This window comes from Polypterus senegalus, chromosome 18 (genome assembly GCF_016835505.1).
Source record: "Polypterus senegalus isolate Bchr_013 chromosome 18, ASM1683550v1, whole genome shotgun sequence".
Classification (NCBI taxonomy): Eukaryota; Metazoa; Chordata; class Cladistia; order Polypteriformes; family Polypteridae; genus Polypterus; species Polypterus senegalus.
The window spans coordinates 17,051,001-17,070,911 of NC_053171.1; the positions used below are offsets into that span (position 1 = coordinate 17,051,001).

A 19,911-nucleotide genomic window follows, 5' to 3' on the forward strand; every position below is an offset into this window, starting at 1 on the left:
CCACATCCATAAACCTCTTAGGCCTTCCTCTTTTCCTCTTGCCTGGCAGCTCTATCCTTAACATCCTTCTCCCAGTCTACCCAGCATCTCTTCTCTACACATGTCCAGACCAACACAATCTCGCCTCTCTGACTTTGTCTCCCAACAGTCCAACTTCAGCTGACCCTCTAATGTCCTCATTTCTAATCCTGTCCATCCTCACCACACCCAATGCAAATCTTAGCATCTTTAACTCTGCCACCTCCAGCTCTGTCTCCTGTTTTCTGGTCAGTGCCACCGTCTCCAACCCATATAACATAGCTGGTCTCACTACCGTCCTGTAGACCTTACCTTTCACTCTTGCTGATATCCGTCTGTCACAAATCACTCCTGACACTCTTCTCCACCCACTCCACCCTGCCTGCACTCTCTTCTTCTCCTCTCTTCCACAATCCCCATTACTCTGTACTGTTGATCCCAAGTATTTAAACTCATCCACCATCGCCAACTCTACTCATTGCATCCTCACCATTCCACTGACCTCCCTCTCATTCACACACATGTATTCTGTCTTGTTCCTATTGACCTTCATTCCTCTCCTCTCTAGAGCAGATCTCCACCTCACCAGGGTCTCCTCAACCTGCTCCCTACTATCGCTACAGATCACAATGTCATCAGCAAACATCATAGTCCACGGGGACTCCTGTCTAATCTCATCTGTCAACCTGTCCATCACCATTGCAAATAAGAAAGGGCTCAGAGCCGATCCCTGATGTAATCCCACCTCCACCTTGAATTCATCCGTCATTCCTACTGCAGACCTCACCCCTGTCACACTTCCCTCGTACATATCCTGTACAACTCTTACATACTTCTCTGCCACTCCCGACTTCCTCATACAATACCACAGCTCCTCTCGAGGCACCCTGTCATATGCTTTCTCCAGGTTCTTAAAGACGCAATGCAACATCTTCTGGCCTTCTCTAAACTTCTCCATCAACACCCTCAGAGCAAACATCACATCTGTGGTGCTCTTTCTTGGTACGAAACCAAACTGCTGCTCACTAATCACCTCACTTTTTTAACTGAGCTTCCACTACTCTCTCCCATAACTTCATGCTGTGGCTCATCAATTTTATCCCCCTGTAGTTACTACAGTCCTGCACATCCCCCTTATTCTTAAATATCTTCTGCACTCCATTAAACAATCTGGTTAAAAACTCCACTGCCATCTCTCCTGTAGTGTGAAGTTGAAATTGAGCATAGTATAAAGTCATGCTTATAGTTTGCTTGCCTTAGTTGCAGGTGAATGTATTCCATGTTGGCCTGGCATATGAATGTGAATTTCCCCTTGGGATTAATAAAGTATCTATCTATCTATCTATCTATCTATCTATCTATCTATCTATCTATCTATCTATCTATCTATCTATCTATCTATCTATCTATCTATCTATCTATCTATCTATCTATCTATCTATCTTTTTTAGAATTGTATTTTGCCAGTGTAGGCTGGGGGTTCCATAAAGTTCCTACCAGGAAAAAGGAGACAGATATAACTACAAAAAAAAAAAATATTTTCACAGGTGGTTTATTAGTTATAAAGTTATGCCACATGGACATATAATCTGGCTTGAGCCTCAGGGGAATGAAAGCAAGTATGCCATTTAAAGACCACACATGTATATGTTTTGAAATATAATATATATATTTTCTAGAAATTAATATAGTCCAACCAGTAGAAAATAAATCCATGCCAGTAAAAGTCATAAGTGAATTTCTTTGTGCTGCCTTTTCAAAGCAGTATAACTGAGATAATTTAAAAATTTGTTTGGTTTTTGAGTGAATCAGATTAATGACACATTTGTTTTCTTTGAACACATATTTATTAAGAGACTATCTGGTAAATAGTAGCAGCCTTATACATTTATGTTGTTAGTGTGTGAAAACCGCATCATTACTAAGCTTAACATACAGGTAGGTACCTTTGCACTTGTGCTTTGTGTGTAAACTATTGTACCATTGTGTAAAAAGAACTATTGTGGATCACAAGCTTTGTTTTAGAACACAAAGACAAACATGAGATTTTCTAGTTGTTTTACCACTGGCTGAGGTTTGACCAGGTTTCTCGTGTCCTTTTGAATTTGCTGTGCCAACGTTTTCATTGTCATAGGAGCTTTTTGCTTGTTAAAAGTACTGCATTCCTGGTTTTGGCCTCTGTTTTTCACCATTTTCAAATTTTCAATATAATTGTTATGGCAGTTTGTAGGCTTAACGCGGTGTAATATGGTTAAGTGACTCAGAAGCACCTGCTAATTAGATTCAGTATGCAAAAATGGCAGGACTAAAAGCATGAATTGGAAACATGAATAAGAAAATGGATGGGGTTTTACTGCCAGCAAGCTGATGGGGAAAGAAATCTCAAACAGAAGTGTTAAAAAAAAAAGAACATAAAAAGAGGCAAAATCAAAAGTTCGTACCTATCAATTTTTTTTAAATATTCATGGAATGGTCTAGAGTACGTTACAGTCATTTGTTTTGAAGTGTCTCTGGACTTCAGAAAAGAAGCTTACAGTGAATTTCTAACAGAGCTGAAGTGGTTATTTATTAGTCTCATTTACACTAACAGTAAAAGAGGGCTGTAAAAAGAAAATAAATATCTAACAGCACTTAAGGGTGCGTTTCAGCAGAGGGGTGGATTTACTTAGCTGCAGTGCTTTACTTTTTTAAATGTCTAACACCTTGTACATTTGTAATTTTTTTTTCTCTCATGCAGAAAGCATATCATTTACTGCCTATATTTCTATAGCCTCCACAAGGTTCATTTGGCCATGAAGGCTTTCATCTTGTTTTCTTTTCAGGGTGATGTCTTCAGATTAATCGTTTCAAATTTTGAATGCCTTTCTTTGCAGATACCTTCAACATTTTCTCTCTTGACAGTGTCAGCAATTATTATAGGTAAAGCTTTACTGTCAGTTTCTTCTTTTTTGTTTTGATCTGTTTTCCATGAAGGGAGTTTTAAGGTGGAGTCTTTCAATTTTACATGTATGTTTTTGTGATATAAAATGTGTCTGTCAAAGTGGTGTGTAATCAAGCCTGTCTTAAAGCAGGAGTTCAACTGCAAAGTGCTATGAAATCACTTCTAATATTCAAAGGAGACTAATTGCTGTGTTCCATTTGAACTGGGAAGTCGGAATTTCAAACTGGAATTCAACTGGAACAGCCTCACTAGTCGGAAAGTTGGGAGAGTCTCACCAACCTCGGCCTCGAAATACTAGATGGCTGCATCCGCACATCCACAGAATGGAAAGCTGCAGTATCATACTGTTTATTAGCACTGCTGTCTATTTGTGTCTCATTAAATCAGCTTCTATCCGTAGACATGTTGCTACGGTGTTTGGATATGCAAAATACCACATAATACCTTGTTTCCCCGAAAATAAGACCGGGTCCTATATTAATTTTTACTCCAAAAGATGCACTAGGGCTTATTTTCAGGGGACGTCTTATATTTATTCATGTACAACAATATACATTTATCTAAATACAGTCATGTCATCTTCTTCTGGAATATTGTCATAACTCTCCACATTCAAACCCTGAATTCCAGCCTGAATTTCTTGCTACCCCAGCCACTTTTAGGATCCTCCAGGATCAATGTGCCTGCTTCGATGTTTGATGAGTGGTTCAACGTGGTGAAGTAAAATACCGACATACAAATGTATTCATGTTGCTTTTATAGTCAAGCGTTGCATATTCCCCAACGTAATGACACGATACATTTTAAAAGTCTCACATACCATCTTCTGTGCCATCTTTATTGCACCTTCACAACAGCATCAGAATGTACAACAGTGTGTTTGAGCCACAGAGAAAAAAATTAGGGACATGGTGAGAAGGTCTATTTTGTGATTAAAGTGGATGTTTCGCCTTTAATCTCAAAATGTCCACTTTAACCTCGTAGTTTACTTTATCATTAAAGTAGAGCGTCGTAAACGTCATCCTAAAACCGACCCAGTTGTTAATCGCTACCACTTCTGGTTTTTCCTCCTGACCTGATAGCAGTGGCAAGCAGCAATAAATCATCACACAGAACACATCACATTTATATATTCCAGCTCTCTGCACATTTAGAATCGTTAGATTTATACTTGATATCACTTTCATGATGAAATGCATTCAAATATGTAGAGGGTGGTCCAGATCTAATTATGCAATTTTCATTACGCTATAAATTATTAAGTTTATTACATAGAGAATTCACAAAAAATACTTTTTGTTGCTGATTGATGGCAGCGAAATCAGTGAATTAATTCAATGTAAGTCTATTTTCATTTATTACAAGATATTTTGAACAATTCTTTTGTCTTATATTGTTTTCCTGCATTGCATTAAAAGTTGCATAATTAGATCTGGACCACCCTGTATGTTACATTTACAGATAAATCGTTAACTTTGTTTAAATAATGAATACCGTTAATAGTTATATATATAGGGGTGGCACGGTGGCAGAGCAGTAGCGCTGCTGTTTTGCAGTAAGTAGTCATATCCCTTGTGTTCCCTGCCTGGAGTTTGCATGTTTTTCTGGTGGTTTCCACAGTGTAGCTACAATGACGTTAGTGTATGTGTGTGCTTGTGTTCACCTTGCAAAGAGCCGATGCTGGACTGGGTGCATCTCCGGATTGATGGATGTAATTAGTAAACATCCTTTTCAGAGATATTGTGGCAAGGTGTCCTCGGAATTTAATGGATGTTTCGGGCACACGCGTCACATCGCATCGCATCGCGTGAAGTATAAACCTGGGCATAGGCACCTTACCTTTCAGCTGATAATCTTGACGAGGGCTTATTTTTGGGGGTAGGATTTATATTACAGAGCATCCTGAAAATCATGCTAGGGCTTATTTTTGGAGTAGGTCTTATTTTTGGGGAAACACAATATTTTGTTATTGACTTGTTCACTAGTTGTTTGTATTCCAAAAGAGCAAGCAAAACAGGTTTTCTTGGAGGCATCCGTATTGGTTTTCCAAATGGTTTACTGACATGCACTCAACTCGGGTGTGATGTCATTCTCAGCTCCGACTTCCAAGGCAAATGGAAAGCAGCATAATTGTGCCCTCCTTAACTTGGAATAAGAAAATTTAAACCCCCAGATTAATAGTGGTTAAGCACATGATCATTTTAGCTGTTAGATTTACTTCACGAGGGTGGCACAGTGGTCTGGTGGGTAACACTGTTGCTGTTCAGATCCAGTTTTCTTGGACTGAATGCTGCCCCTGTTCTTTGCCTGGGTGGACTTTCTACAAACATCCCAAAGACATACATGCTGGGGTGACTGGTAATTCCAAATTGGCTCTGTGTGAGTTGGAGCATAGTTATGTAAATGAGGGAGTTGCAATGGACTTGTATTTTACCCAGAGTTGCTTCCAGCCTTGCTTGCAGTGCTGTGAGGAAAAGTTATGGCTTCCTGTGACTCTTGGTTGAATCAAGTGGATTTGAAAATATTATGGTATTAACTAATTGAAAAGAAAATGTGCTGGAAATAGTTGTTCCAAGAGTCTAACATGAACTTTTCTTTTGTTTCCATTCACCACTTTTTCTTTTGCTTGAAATCTTTATACATATGTTAAAAGTGAAATTTAAGCATGTTTGGACTTTCAAGAAATGCTAAATGACTCCTGTTTTGTACTAATGTCCACACCCAGGCGGAATAAAAGAGCAAAAATCGCTAGAGCGACTTAAACGGAGGCTGGCGCGTGAGTGAGGAGGGCCCCGCCCGGCTCCCTACCCTTGACGTAACGCTTACCCCTCCCTTCGGCCCACAGCCTGTGTCTTGGAAAAGCAGGAATATATCGCTCCAGCAGGTGAACTATCGGGAATATATCACTCCTGCAAGTGAACTGTGATACTTAGCATGAAGAGGCAATTCGCAGAATCAACCAGAATGTTTAAGCAAATTATAGAAAAAAACCCGATCTAAACTCGTTAAGTAGATCTCTCATTCATCAGCTAAGCAGAGGCAAGGTATGCTCCGAGGCTGGTACGTGTGAGGAGGACCCCGCCTGGCTCCCCACTCCTGACGTCATACTTCCCCCTCCCCTTGGCCCGCAACCTCTGTCTTGGATTAACGCGAATATATCACTCCTGCAAGTGAACTATAACACTTAGCACGATGAGAGGTCAACCGTAATGTCCAAGCAAATTATAGAAAAAGACCCAATCTAAATCCGTTAAGTACAGTAATCCCTCCTCGATCCCGGGTTATGCTCCAGAACCCCCGCATAGTTGAAAATCCGCGAAGTAGAAACCATATGTTTGTATGGTTATTTTTATATATTTTAAGCCCTTATAAACTCTCCCACACTGTTTATAAATATTCTCCGCACAGTTATACAGTAAACCCTCGTTTATCACAGTTAATCCATTCCAGACTCTACCGCGATAAATGAATTTCCACGAAGTAGGATTCTTTATTTATAAATCTAATATTTTCGCAGTTAGAGCATAGAAAACCTGTTTACGACCTTCTAAATACGTTTTTTAACATTATTAGAGCCCTCTAGACATGAAATAACACCCTTTAGTCAAAAGTTTAAACTGTGCTCCATGACAAGACAGAGATGACAGTTCCGTCTCACAATTAAAAGAATGCAAACATACTGTATCTTCCTCTTCAAAGGAGTGCTCGTCAGGAGCAGAGAATGTCAGAGAGAGTGAGAGAGACAGAGAAAAGCAAACAATCAACAAATCAATAGGTGCTGTTGGGCTTTTATGTATGCAAAGCACGCAATGAAGGGATCAATGTGAAGGTAGTCTTTCAGCATTTTTTAGAGGAGCGTCCGTATCTTCTAAGCAAACAGCCTCTGTGCAAACAGCCCCTCTGCTCACACCCCCTCCGTCAGGAGCCGAGAATGTCAGAGAGAGTGAGAGAGACAGAGAAAAGCAAACAATCAAAAATCAATACGTGCTGCTAGAGCTTTTAAGTGTGCGAAGCACCGCACGGGAAGCATATCGTGTATCATTGAGGAGTTTTATTTAATACGTAATACGTGATCTGATTGGGTAGCTTCTCAGCCATCCGCCAATTACGTGCTTGAATGAAATCAACTGGGCAAACAAACTGAGGAAGCATGTACCATAAATTAAAAGACCCATTGTCTGCAGAAATCCGCGAACCAGTGAAAAATCTGTGGTATATATTTAGACATGCATACATTTAAAATCCGCAATGGAGTGAAGCTGCGAAAGTCGAAGCGCGATATAGTGAGGGATCACTGTAGTTCTCTTGTGAAAAGCAGACAGACAGACAGAGAGGAAGTTCGCAATGCAGTATCAGTAATTACCAGCACAGACAGAGATAAAATCATTGACCATAAAAATATAATGCGTACATTTAGAGACTACTATAAGTCCTTATATTCTACTCCGTTTAAAGAAGACAAGACACAATCTGATGGTGTTTTTTTGATGCATTACTGTCAGTGCAGAGGATCTGGATATACAAACCTCTTGATACTCTCAGAATTACTAAATGCTATCAACTCATTTCAGGGTGAGAAAGCAGCAGGCCCTGATGGCTACTCTGCTGAATTTATAAAAAAAAAAAATTCAATTAAGTCAGTTTCCCTTTCATTAGCAACATTTATAGAAGCCAGAGACAATAAAATTCTACCTCAAACTTTTCGTCCGAACATATGTGTATGGATCTAGCTATTATATACCAATCCGGAAACTTCAGTTAGCATTAACAACATTGTTTCAGACTACTTCAAACTAGAACATGGTACTTGCATGTTCACATTACACATAACTTAATTTAAGGGCTCATTTGTTTTGATTTGTTGTATGTGTGGATTACTTGAGCTGTTACCAACAATAAGGTTGTGAAGCTCTTTGCTTTTACCCATCATGAGATGCTTCTTGTGTGACGTATTGGTAATGAGAAACCTTTTTATAGGCCATCAATTAGGCCTAAACCAGCTGATATTCATTTGCTGGTAGGGGGCTATCAGGGTTGACAGATGTGAGCTGCTTTCTTGGCTTTCCATGCCCTTTTGCACCACCTTTTCCCCTGTGTCATTCCACTTTATTATACATAACTTAATTTATGGACTTATTTGTTTTGATTTCTTTCTATGTGTGGATTACTTGAGTTGTTACCGGCATCTGGTGAGAATTTCATGTCAACAGCCCCATTACAAATATATTTACTGAGAAAAACTTTGACATATTCAATACTTATTTTCCCTGCTGTATAGGTGAATTCAACTACACTGCTACATTTTAAAACTATGCAAAGCTAAAGCGGAGTCATATTTAGAACAGGGGTCTGCAGTCTCGTTTCCAGCTGGCGGGTTGTAGTGGTTGCAGACTTTTGTTCCAGACCAATTTACATTTAAATTTCTTTGCTTAGCAGGCGCTGTTATCCAAAGCGACTTACAAAAGAGGTCAACATAATTGAGTAACATCACTCTAGGAAACTGAATTTCTTAATGAGAAGTCGGTTATTACTGCTGAATAGCGATGAGCAAATCCTGTGTAATTCACTTCGCAGCAAGTTTGGCGAAATCATAGAAATGTTTGTGAACTTCGCTGAACTCCACAAAGTGCATTGCAGTCAATGGGGAAGGAGACACTGGACTAGTTTTGAGTGGATTGTAATGGTGCAATGGTCTTTTAAGTGACCCTGTAGGTTAGGGAAACGTCTGCCAACTATGCTGCACCGATTATTGTGGCCAGAAATGTGGTCACTGCCACCGTGCCTCAAATAACAAAAGACAAAGATAGAACAAATACAACAAACAGAATACAACAAACAACCACCAAATAGCAATAAGTAAATAAACTATAGATTATTGCGTTCACAGAGTTCCAATCTTGGGGCACATATTGGCCATGCCATGAAACAGCAGCATGGGACGGGCTTGTTCCATTATTTGATGTCATGGCTCCAGGATCCTATGCAGATACTTTGCTCTTTTTTCTTCCATCCAGAAGAAAGAAATTCTTTGTAAATAGTAATAATATTTTGCTATTATTTAATGGTGCCTCATTCTTACATGAGAAGGAGATAGAGATAGGGGAGGGATCCATTAAGGCTTGTTTTGAGATTGTAGGTGGGCACATGGCCACTAATGCATGCAAGTTAGCCATGCAGTGCTGCACTGCCAGCCAGCTCACAGTGATCAATGTTATACATTGTGAGACTTTCCCGGACACCACCAGTCGGAGACCACATCTTTATAAAAGACATACGTTTATTTTCCATAAATAAACACCAGGTTCACAGTCCCAAACAACACACAGTGCATATAGCAATTAAATCACCACAATCTGACCTCTCTATCACAGTCCTTAGCCGCCTCTACTCTCCTCCTGGGAGCTTCGTCCTGCTCCCACTCCCGACTCAAGCTCCCCGACTGTAAGAGGGCGGCCCCTTTTATTCCCGGCCGGATGTGCTCCAGGTGGCTGATGACGGCGTTCCGGCAGCACTTCCTGGTGTGGCGGAAGTGCTGCCCTTTGCACCGGAAGCACTCCGGGCGTCCCTGGCAGGTTCATCTGCCTTCTTGCGTGGTGTGGCAGAAGTAACAGTTCTCCGGGTCCAACAAGGCTTAAGGTGCCCCCTGGCGGTGGCCACGGGTCCCAACAGGTTGAAATCTTTTCCTTCTTTTCCCGCGATCCTCTCTTAGCCCTGGGCGGTTGCCCCCTCGTGGCCTGGAAGCTATACATGTCCCCTTCCAGTCCTTCCAGGCATCCCGGCCAGGTAAGAACCCCAGACATCTGTGACAACATCTGGTGGCAGTACTCATAATATTCTCATTATGGTCAGCTAATGCAGTGTTTCTCAAATTGTATGGTCCTGTCAACCATTTTTGCCTTCTTAAATTCACTGACTTTCCAACTAGCAGCCAATGCAAACCACCCTCTTGGTAAAATGAGCTCAATCAGAAGACAGGATGATTCACCCTTAGTGAATCAGTGAAGTATCCCATGACCCATTACCCTCTGTTGTAAAGTGCCAGGATAGGCGATGCATTTTTTTTAGAAATTTATACAAAACTAGCCAACACGCCGCATAATCAGGCCAGTTTTTTAATGATTTTTAAGCACGGGGAGAAAATTAACATTTGAAAAATCGGTAATGTAATGAATCAGCAAGAAAAGCAACATTGTAACAATGCACGGAACGAACCAACACACAATCGTCCATGACTGAAAACTGGCGGACCGCCATCGCACCCTGCCTGCTCATGTGCCCACCCCCAACTCGTCACTTGAGTCGTTGTTGTCTTTGCACAGTCCACATGCACCTGTGACTCACATATACTTTTCATTGCTCTGTGCGGTTTTGGCTGCTTTTCTATACATAATCCACCAAGACACCCGACCACAGTAGTAGCGCGAATTGCTGTATGTAGCGTGTAAAACAGTTTGCTATGGTGCACGCGGTCGTGCGTCATAACTGAAAACTCGGTTTTTAAAGACTGCTTACTTCATTGTGTTTTAATCTCAATTGTAAAGGATTGTTTTAAGGATCCCATGGGATACCCCTCGCTCGCAAACCGTTTTACACGCTGCATATGGCGACTCACCTCCACGAGAAACATGCCTCTATGAACAGTCAACGTGGATGTGGCCTCTACGACAGATGAATATAAATGACGCCGTTTTTTCTGTGTCGTCGCGTCCGAGTTGGTGGGCGTGGCTCTGCGAGTTGTCGTCGTATCCAATGGTCTTAGAGTTGGTGGGCGTGGCTCCTCCCTTCATGCGCCATAAGTGTCTTACTCGTTGGCGGCTTAGTGAATCCACGCCCCTTCTGGCGTGCTTTCCATGGGTGTCTTGCCTTAGTGAATTATATATATAGATGTTTAACTTTAGAACACAATTCCGCACGACAAATGCATATATACCGTGTTTGTGAGGAAATAACTTGGACTTGAAAAATGCCAAACTTATCTTTTAAGAGAGCTTAAGTCCGAAAGGAACCGTGTGATTTGGAAGAGCTGCCAGCCTGTTCTTTTTAAAGCAGACCTTTTTCTCTCCGTTTTGTAAAACATTGTGCCAGTGCTGCATGAATGAACAGGTAGTGAATCTGAAATTTAACAAAAACAGTAAGTAGAGAGAATGTGGATTGAAAATGGTTGTTTTCATATCTTTTTGCTTTGTCTCAATTAGAAGTTTTTTTTTTTTCTTTCATGATAAGCATTCATTGGTTTGTTACTGCCTTGTGCCCATTGCTTGCTGGGATTGGCTCCAGCCCTCTTCGACCCGGCCTAGGATTAAGTGGGTTTAGGTATTAGTATGGGCTGGTCTTTTGTTTTATGATAGGTATGTATTAATTCCTAATATTTTATACACAATATTAACAGAACTCTATTTTTTTAGATGTCAGCACTGCATTATCTGCAGTTGTCTTTGGTAAAGCATGTCAAACAATAAAATAATTAGTTTAATGATGTATATTATTCTCTTGGTCTTGTTTTGTAGAAAATACTCAGTGCATCAGAAAGAAGGCTCTTTTCATTATATTCACCAAACACATTTTGGAAATTACTCTTTTATCTGTGTTGACGCCACACTCAAACCTGGGCTGAAGCAGCCATACAATTTCTTTGGAATGTTGAACAAGGTAGATGCCAAGATGGTGATCGCTCTGTTTGTATTTTGATATTTTATTTCAGTAGAAACTACTGTGGGTCTTGTTGGATTGTATCATAGCCATGGAAGCTGGGATATTTAGCAGATGGTCTGTGACATTAGAAAAACAATACAAAACCTCAGTAGCTATGACATACTTGATGTTGTGAGGAACATTGTTAAATCACAAATGATATCTGTATAGTTTACAGTTTTAAGTGGGGTATTTGTATTTGATTTAGACATCCTGCCGCTTAATATCGTAATTATCAGTTGAGAATATGTAATTTAAACATATTATTCATCAGATGATTTGTTATACCCAGATAGAGTGGGCTCAAGAATTACTGGTTCATGCGATAAGATGAAAAACAAGCTGCATGAAATAAACAGCACGCATAATGAACTGTATTTTTTAAGATTTAATTCTATAAATGTATTTTTAGTTCTATCAACTTACATACATGCTAGTACCAAGGAAGGTTTTGGACTTCACGCTTCACACCAGGGTACAATAAAGTGATGTGCAACACATGAGGACCTTTTCTTGTCTTTTGCCATGGAAAAAGAAAAAGAACTGACAAATAAAAAGAGACTGATGATTATTAATCTTCACCAATCAGGGAATGCATGGAAATATACATACAGTAAATATCACCATTAGAATTAATAAGGCAGAATCACAAAGTCTAAAAGTGTCAGTGTAATTGTATACTGATAAAGAAGAGAATATAAGGATATATTGTCAGCCGCTCAGCGTGACAAAAAAGTTCAGGATCATATTTTGAGAGCTACGGTGTGTCTGGTTGCATGAAGAGTTGGACAATATGTCTGTGCCAACAGACTGTTAAAAGATTTATAAGAGGAAAGAAAGATAGAGCCTGCTGAAAATGACAAAATACCATTGGCACCTTGACTGGAACTCGAAGGCTAAGGTCATATAAAGCCAAAATAGACCTTTCTGGCCATTTACAATATTAGTACTTTTGGCATCAGGACAATGAAGACACTTGCAATGAACAAGTGAAATAATAGCAACGGACTACCACTATAGTGGTGTTTGACTGGCACTGGCCCTGGCATCTCTAGGGTATAAGCTTCAGGATATTTCGACTGAAAACACGGCTGTCATTTGTTTCTTTCTGCACAGTAGCTCTAAATCTGCCCCAGAATCAACAAAGCAATTTGAAACAAAATCATGTCGTCAAAATGGTCATCTCAGTCGTGATGACTTAAATCTTATTGAAAACTTTACATCTGAGTTAAAAATGCAAGTCCATGAGCAGAGATGTAAGCAAATCAAAGATCTGCAAAACCTGTCCTCTAGGGAGTCTCCATGATTTCTCTGTAATGCATTAAACAGAGAAGGCTGCACAATGTATGTATGAACCAATAATTCTTCATCCCAGTGTGTTTGTGCCTATATATATAGATGCAGTATATAATTATTTTTATTATATATGCATACACTATGCCAACTCTGACCTTTTATCATATAAAATGTTCTGTTTTTTCCGGATTTCCTTCATTAGCAAGACCATGCTTATCTACAAGTGCGTGGTTAAGTATTAAGAAGACACAATATTCTCAAGCCTACATAATCCAACAGTGACATAAGTAATTAGCTGACAAATTGTGCCATTTAGCAATGAAGATTTCTTTACAAATTACATTTGCTATAATTTAACCTAATATTTTCTTCATAATGTTTCATTGTATTTTACAGACACAGATGCAAGAGCTTTCAGATCTGGCCACGAAAAGTTTTAGCAGCAACCTTTCTGTCTGGTTTGGGCATTACACAACATCCACCATTGTCTCACCATCTCCAGGAATAAGAGAGGTAATGAGGTAAGCAGGCCAAATTGATGAAAAACGCATTGAAAATATTACTGAAACTTCATCCACATAACTGTGTTTTCATTAGTCTCAATTTTGACCTTTTGTCCACACAAACCCTTGAAATCAGAGACTTTTGGAAACTCTCGGCAGAGCCATATATTTCTGAAAATAACAGATCGATGTTACAATGTGGATGGGTGGAAAAAGAGAGTTCTGAAAATACTCACTCTGATTGGTTTGTGTTTAAATGGCGCTTGATTGATTGGATCCTGCTCATTACCATGTCTGATTCGCTGATTGGTCACCCTTCATGGAAGAAATCCATTTTCCAACAGAGTGCATATTGTAATAAGTAGAGACTTGAGGCGTGGAAAGGTTTGGGGCAGCCACCCGTTTAATGCGGTATCCTGGCTGCAAAAGTATTTGAGGCATTATAAGAGTAGGTACATCAACAGAGTCCAAAACAGAACTGCCTGCCAGAGCAAAGGCAGTGGGCTTTATAGTACAGAGGGCGGAAGTGATGTCGTCGTCTGGGCCGGAACTGGAAGTGACCTCATCCTTGGGCCCGGAACCGGAAGTGATGTGTCCTTCCTGGAAATGGCGGCTCCTGGTGGGATTTCCCAGGTAAGACCTGCAGAGAACTCAGAAAGAGCGTCAGCGTACCCCGCTCCCCACTGGGCAGATGTATAATCAGTATTTTCTAAGCCCTTCAGCTGCCCCCCATGCACACGTGTGTGACAATATAGAAAAGATACTTTCCATGGTGCTTGTCGTGCTGCTTACCTGTATGCATCTAAATTAGATTTTAAATGCTGCATGCATGTACAAAAGGCAAATCATTCACCATTTGCTACATTTTTGTGATAAATCCTGTTACCAGTTGTGCTACCATCTGTTCAAGAAAGAGACGACCTCTTCCTGTTTCGAGTGTAGTATGTGAATAGCTATGATGTATGTGTTTTCAATTGTTTTATTGTGGGCAGAGATACATGTGAAAATGTTAGTGCAGACGAAGATTGTTATCATTTAAAAACTCTATTTTTATATGAAAACTTACTAGTGTGGACATAGCCAGCGTTTCAGTTGCTATGCCCGGATGTAATAGCAATGCTAGTGGAACTGAGCTGTAAAGTTTGTTGTTCCTGTTTATACTCTAGTTTACATAATCTGTGCTGTATAAATCACATTCATTGATTTGAGACAGTTACCTTCTTGTAGCATATAAAATACAAATATAGCCAGCCGTGTGTTGTTTGTGACATTTGTGTTTTTTTTTTGATTAAACAAATGCTTGTAAGAAATGAGCAATTATAATTAAGATGTTTTTGATTTTTTATAATTTTTCTGAATTGTAGCCGTAATATCTTTCACTTGGATGTTATAGATTGCGTTGAGTAAGTAAAGCTGGGAAGAAATATTTTTTGTGTGATTTCATTTAAGGCCATAAAGCAAAAAAAAAAAAAAGGGAATATTTTGAATGAAGGGATTCTTTTCTATACCCACTGTATGTTAAGCTTGGGAGAAAATAAGTAGAAAATGATGAAAGACAGTCATTGTCCCATGGGGCTACCCTAATATGTGTCCATCCATCACTAAGAATTGTGTGGTCTTGTGTTAATGTCGCTATGTCCTCTTTATGGCTTATTGCTAGGCCAGACTTCAATGGGAACACACTGCTTTATTTCTGTTTTTGACTGTGAAATACTCTGATAAAATTCAAAGACATCAGAAAAACCACAGGGTTTTATTACTGTATCTTAAGCTTTAGGACTGTAATCCCTCACAAAATCAGGTCCGTAAAAACTGATTGACTAGATAGATAGATAGATAGATATGAAAGGCACTATATAATAGATAGATAGATAGATAGATAGATAGATAGATAGATAGATAGATAGATAGATATGAAAGGCACTATATAATAGATAAATAGATAGATAGATAGATAGATATGAAAGGCACTATATAATAGATAGATAGATAGATAGATAGATATATATGAAAGGCACTATATAATAGATAGATAGATAGATATGAAAGGCACTATATAATAGATAGATAGATAGATATGAGAGGCACTATATGATAGATAGATAGATAGATAGATAGATAGATATGAGAGGCACTATATGATAGATAGATAGATAGATAGATATGAAAGGCACTATGATAGATAGATAGATAGATAGATAGATAGATAGATAGATAGATAGATAGATATGAGAGGCACTATATGATAGATAGATAGATAGATAGATAGATAGACAGATAGATATGAGAGGCACTATATGATAGATAGATAGATAGATAGATAGATAGATAGATAGATACATGCATATATACTTTCTTTCTTTCTTTCTTTCTTTCTTAATCCCAAAGGATAATTCACAAATAGCAGAAAGTAAAATTGACTAACAGACTCTAATCTTATTTTGTACTTTAAAAATTTATGACCTGGAAGATATTATTTGATTTTTACTGAATCAAATTTTACCAAAGTTGTAAATGTTAAGTTTCATATTAATTATTCAATACCATGTTCAGTTTGTGGTTAAATACATTCTTTTTGCATTTCAGCTCAGCAGTGGCATATCTTTGTGGACACCTCCACACATTTCGAGGCCTAATGCCAGTTCTACACAGCCGTCACTCACAAGGTACCCTGGAACTAGAGCTTGGAGATTGGATGGACAATAGGAGGTCAATACTTTTTTTTTTCTTTTTTTTTTTTTTAAATGTATTTAAATGCATTTTTCAGTGCAACCAGACTGTGTAATTCTCAACTAGCACATAGATTAGAAACTCATATCTAATTAGATAGGTGGTTATATAAGTGAGAGTAGTAGTGGGTGATGAAAGTCTTTCTTATTTACTCATTTGAAACTCTTGTCACCTGCGGATTATTGGTTTGGAGATGCAGAAGTACACAACATTTTGTAGAGGCCCATGTCAGTGTTTACACTTATGATATTTACACCAAGAACAGTGCCATCCAGAGGTAATCATCCAATTTCTTAGGGATGTTCCCACATAATGCATAAAGAATCTATTATAGCCCATGTCTGTCTGCAATAAACAACTTGCTTTCCGTTGGACAAACATTTCTTGAAATGTGACAAACTTATTCTTGAAGGAAATTTGTCAAGACAGTTTACTTTTCGCCGAGATACAAGGGATGTTCAATAATTTATCTATCTGATTATGAAAGAAATTAGCAAGCAAGCTGAAACAAATCTGGCCATGTTGTGAGATGTCTCAACGTTACTCATGGACAGTTGTGGCTCAGTGCGAGTCTAATATTCCAAGAGACAGGATGTCAGGAGAGTCCTTGTGTGAATCAAGCCAGAAAATGCTAGATTTGGAGCAACGTTCAGTGATAAAATTTCTCACATAAGAAGGGATAAAGCGAAAAAAGTTCTCTGAACACATGACTGTAGTTAATGGTGAGTCTCCCTCATTTTCCTACAAAGTAAAATTTTGGAATAAGAGTTTAAATGGGGGTAAAGAGTTCATTGAAGATGGCCCTCACACTGGATGTCCCTTGGAAGCAACTTCCACAGAAATGTGCAAGAAAGTCAAGGATTTAATTTTGTTAGGGAGACGAATTAAGGGTTCCCGAATACCAGAAGAAATGGGCATCTCGGCAGGTAACCCAATAACTGCTTCCATCTTCACAATTCCAACTCCATAGCTCATCTGGTTAGCAAAGGTAAATACTGTATATACTCGCGTATAAGTCGGGCCTTGAAACCCAAAAAATCAATCATAAGATCAGAACCCGACATACACGCCCGTTCAAAAATGCGACACTTGATGTTTTTTTTTTTTTTACATCTTCTTGCCTCCTCCAGTCTTGTGCCAGTTTCTCAGACACATTGAATTTTGCTGCAGCAGCACAGTTACCAATTTCTTTCGCCGCTTAAATGACTTTTAATTTAAAACCAGCTTCATATTTTCTTCTGATCGAACACTCCATCGTAGATAAGTGATGTTCTTACGATAAAGGTGTATGAGGGTGTGAGATACAAAAAAACACAAAGCAGTCCAAACGTCACTTCGGAATAGTTTGGGTATTACTGTGTGGTCATGTAGGCACAATACATAAAAAAAAAGGCCGTGTTCTCCGTGGTTACTCTCTCAGATGGGCGTTAGCATGTCATAATCTCTTGGACCAATAGTGTGAGTTTTCCGCATTCGACTTATATGACCGACATTATAAAATAGCAGAAATTATACAGTAAAATCAAGCCCCACAGGAGAACTTATCCGCGAGTATATACGGTATGTCAAACAGCTGTTGTTCTGACATTGTGCCATTCAGGAATATCTTGCAGACCGGAATATTTATCCACAGTGTTTTTTTTGTCATTTTATTCAAGGTGTAAACATTTTATAAATCTTTAGCACCATGAAGAATGATAATTTCAAAGCACTGAATATTGAGGAGCATATTAAGGAAAGCATACAGAATGATGAGAAAGTTTCCCCAAACTGTCCATTGAGATTTTCACCAGTTTATCTTAAGCATGACGTTTGAATTGTGCTGTGATAAAGAAACCTGGCTTTTCATTTAAAGGCTCTGAATGTAAATCTCTGAAAGAAAACGATCAGCTTGTTTGAATTTTACAAAAAACAAAATGAAACCTGGGGCGGCACGGTGGCGCAGTGGTAGCGCTGCTGCCTCGCAGTTAGGAGACCCGGTTCGCTTCCCGGGTCCTCCCTGCGTGGAATTTGCATGTTCTCCCCATGTCTGCGTGGGTTTCCTCCGGGTGCTCCGGTTTCCTCCCACAATCCAAAGACATGCAGGTTAGGTGGATTGGCGATTCTAGATTGGCCCTAGTGTGTGCTTGGTGTGTGGGTGTGTTTGTGTGTGTCCTGCGGTGGGTTGGCACCCTGCCCAGGATTGGTTCCTGCCTTGTGCCCTGTGTTGGCTGGGATTGGCTCCAGCAGACCCCCGTGACCCTGTATTCGGATTCAGCGGGTTAGAAAATGGATGGATGGAAAATGAAACCTGTATAATGTACTAGCCATCCCCCGCGGCTTTGCCCTGCCTGGCTCTCTACTCCTGATGCCACTGTTCCCCCTCCCCTCGGCCTGCAGCCTCTGTCTCAGATTAGCGCGAATATATCACTCCTGCAAAAGAAACTATGGAACTACGGAATGTTCAAGCAAATTATAGAAAAAAAAAGATCTGAATCCATTAAGTAGTTCTCTCGTTCATTAACTAAGCGGAGTTAAGGTTACACCCCGAGACAGATGCGTAAGTGAGGAGGGCCCTGTCCCCCTCCCCTCGGCCCGCAGCCTCAGTCTCGGATTTGTGCAAATAAATTGGTACCGCAAGCGAACTATGGTACTTAGTGCGATGAGAAACTCACAAAATCAACGGAATGTTCAAGCAAATTATAGAAAAAAACCCAATCTAAATCCATTAAGTAGTTCTCTCGTGAAAAGCGGACAGACATACAAACAGGTCTAAAAAACTATAAGAAAGTTCGTGCTTGGACCACGAGATTTTTAAAACCGTTTCTTAGTGAGCACCTGTGGGCCAAATAACCTACAGTCCCAAGTCCTCATGGTTCAGGATATTTAGTGATGAGTGAGTCAGTGGTATTTGGCTTTTATACAGTTAGGTCCATAAATATTTGGACAGAGACAACTTTTTTCTAATTTTGGTTCTCTACATCACCACAATGAATTTTAAACGAAGCAACTGAGATGCAGTTGAAGTGCAGACTTTCAGCTTTAATTCAGTGGGTTGAACAAAACGATTGCATAAAAATGTGCAACTGAAGCATTTATTTAACACAATCCCTTCATTTCAGGGGCTCAAAAGTAATTGGACAATTGACTCAAAGACTATTTCATGGGCAGGTGTGTTCAAGTCCGTCGTTATGTCTTATCAATTAAGCAGATAAAAGGCCTGGAGTTGATCTGAGGTGTGGTGTTTGCATGTGGAAGACTTTGCTGTGAACAGACAACATGCGGTCAAAGGAGCTCTCCATGCAGGTGAAAGAAGCCATCCTTAAGCTGCAAACAGAAAAACCCATCTGAGAAATTGCTACAATATTACGAGTGGCAAAATCTACAGTTTGGTACATCCTGAGAAAGAAAGCAAGCACTGGTGAACTCAGCAACGCAAAAAGACCTGGACGTCCACGGAAGACAACAGTGGTGGATGATCGCAGAATCATTTCCATGGTGAAGAGAAACCCCTTCACAACAGCCACCAAGTGAACAACACTCTCCAGGGGGTCGGCATATCGATATCCAAGTCTACCATAAAGAGAAGACTGCATGAAAGTAAATACAGAGGGTGCACTGCAAGGTGCAAGCCACTCATAAGCCTCAAGAATAGAAAGGCTAGATTGGACTTTGCTAAAGAACATCTAAAAAAGCCAGCACAGTTCTGGAAAAACATTCTTTGGACAGATGAAACCAAGATCAACCTCTACC

The 19,911-nt window shown here is 39.6% G+C and overlaps 1 protein-coding gene across 2 annotated transcripts in view; it reads left to right on the top strand.

Moving 5' to 3' along the window:
- tmem62 (transmembrane protein 62) overlaps nt 1–19,911 on the top strand; it is a 49,483-nt gene that overhangs the window by 12,814 nt on the left and 16,758 nt on the right. The window contains exons 4-7 of one of the 2 annotated variants that reach the window (XM_039741293.1): nt 2,892–2,937; nt 11,467–11,608; nt 13,343–13,467; nt 16,036–16,158. In XM_039741293.1, coding sequence (XP_039597227.1) covers nt 2,892–2,937; nt 11,467–11,608; nt 13,343–13,467; nt 16,036–16,158 — 436 coding nt within the window. The remainder of the gene's footprint in view (nt 1–2,891; nt 2,938–11,466; nt 11,609–13,342; nt 13,468–16,035; nt 16,159–19,911) is intronic. The other variant, XM_039741294.1, reaches the window with a different exon arrangement.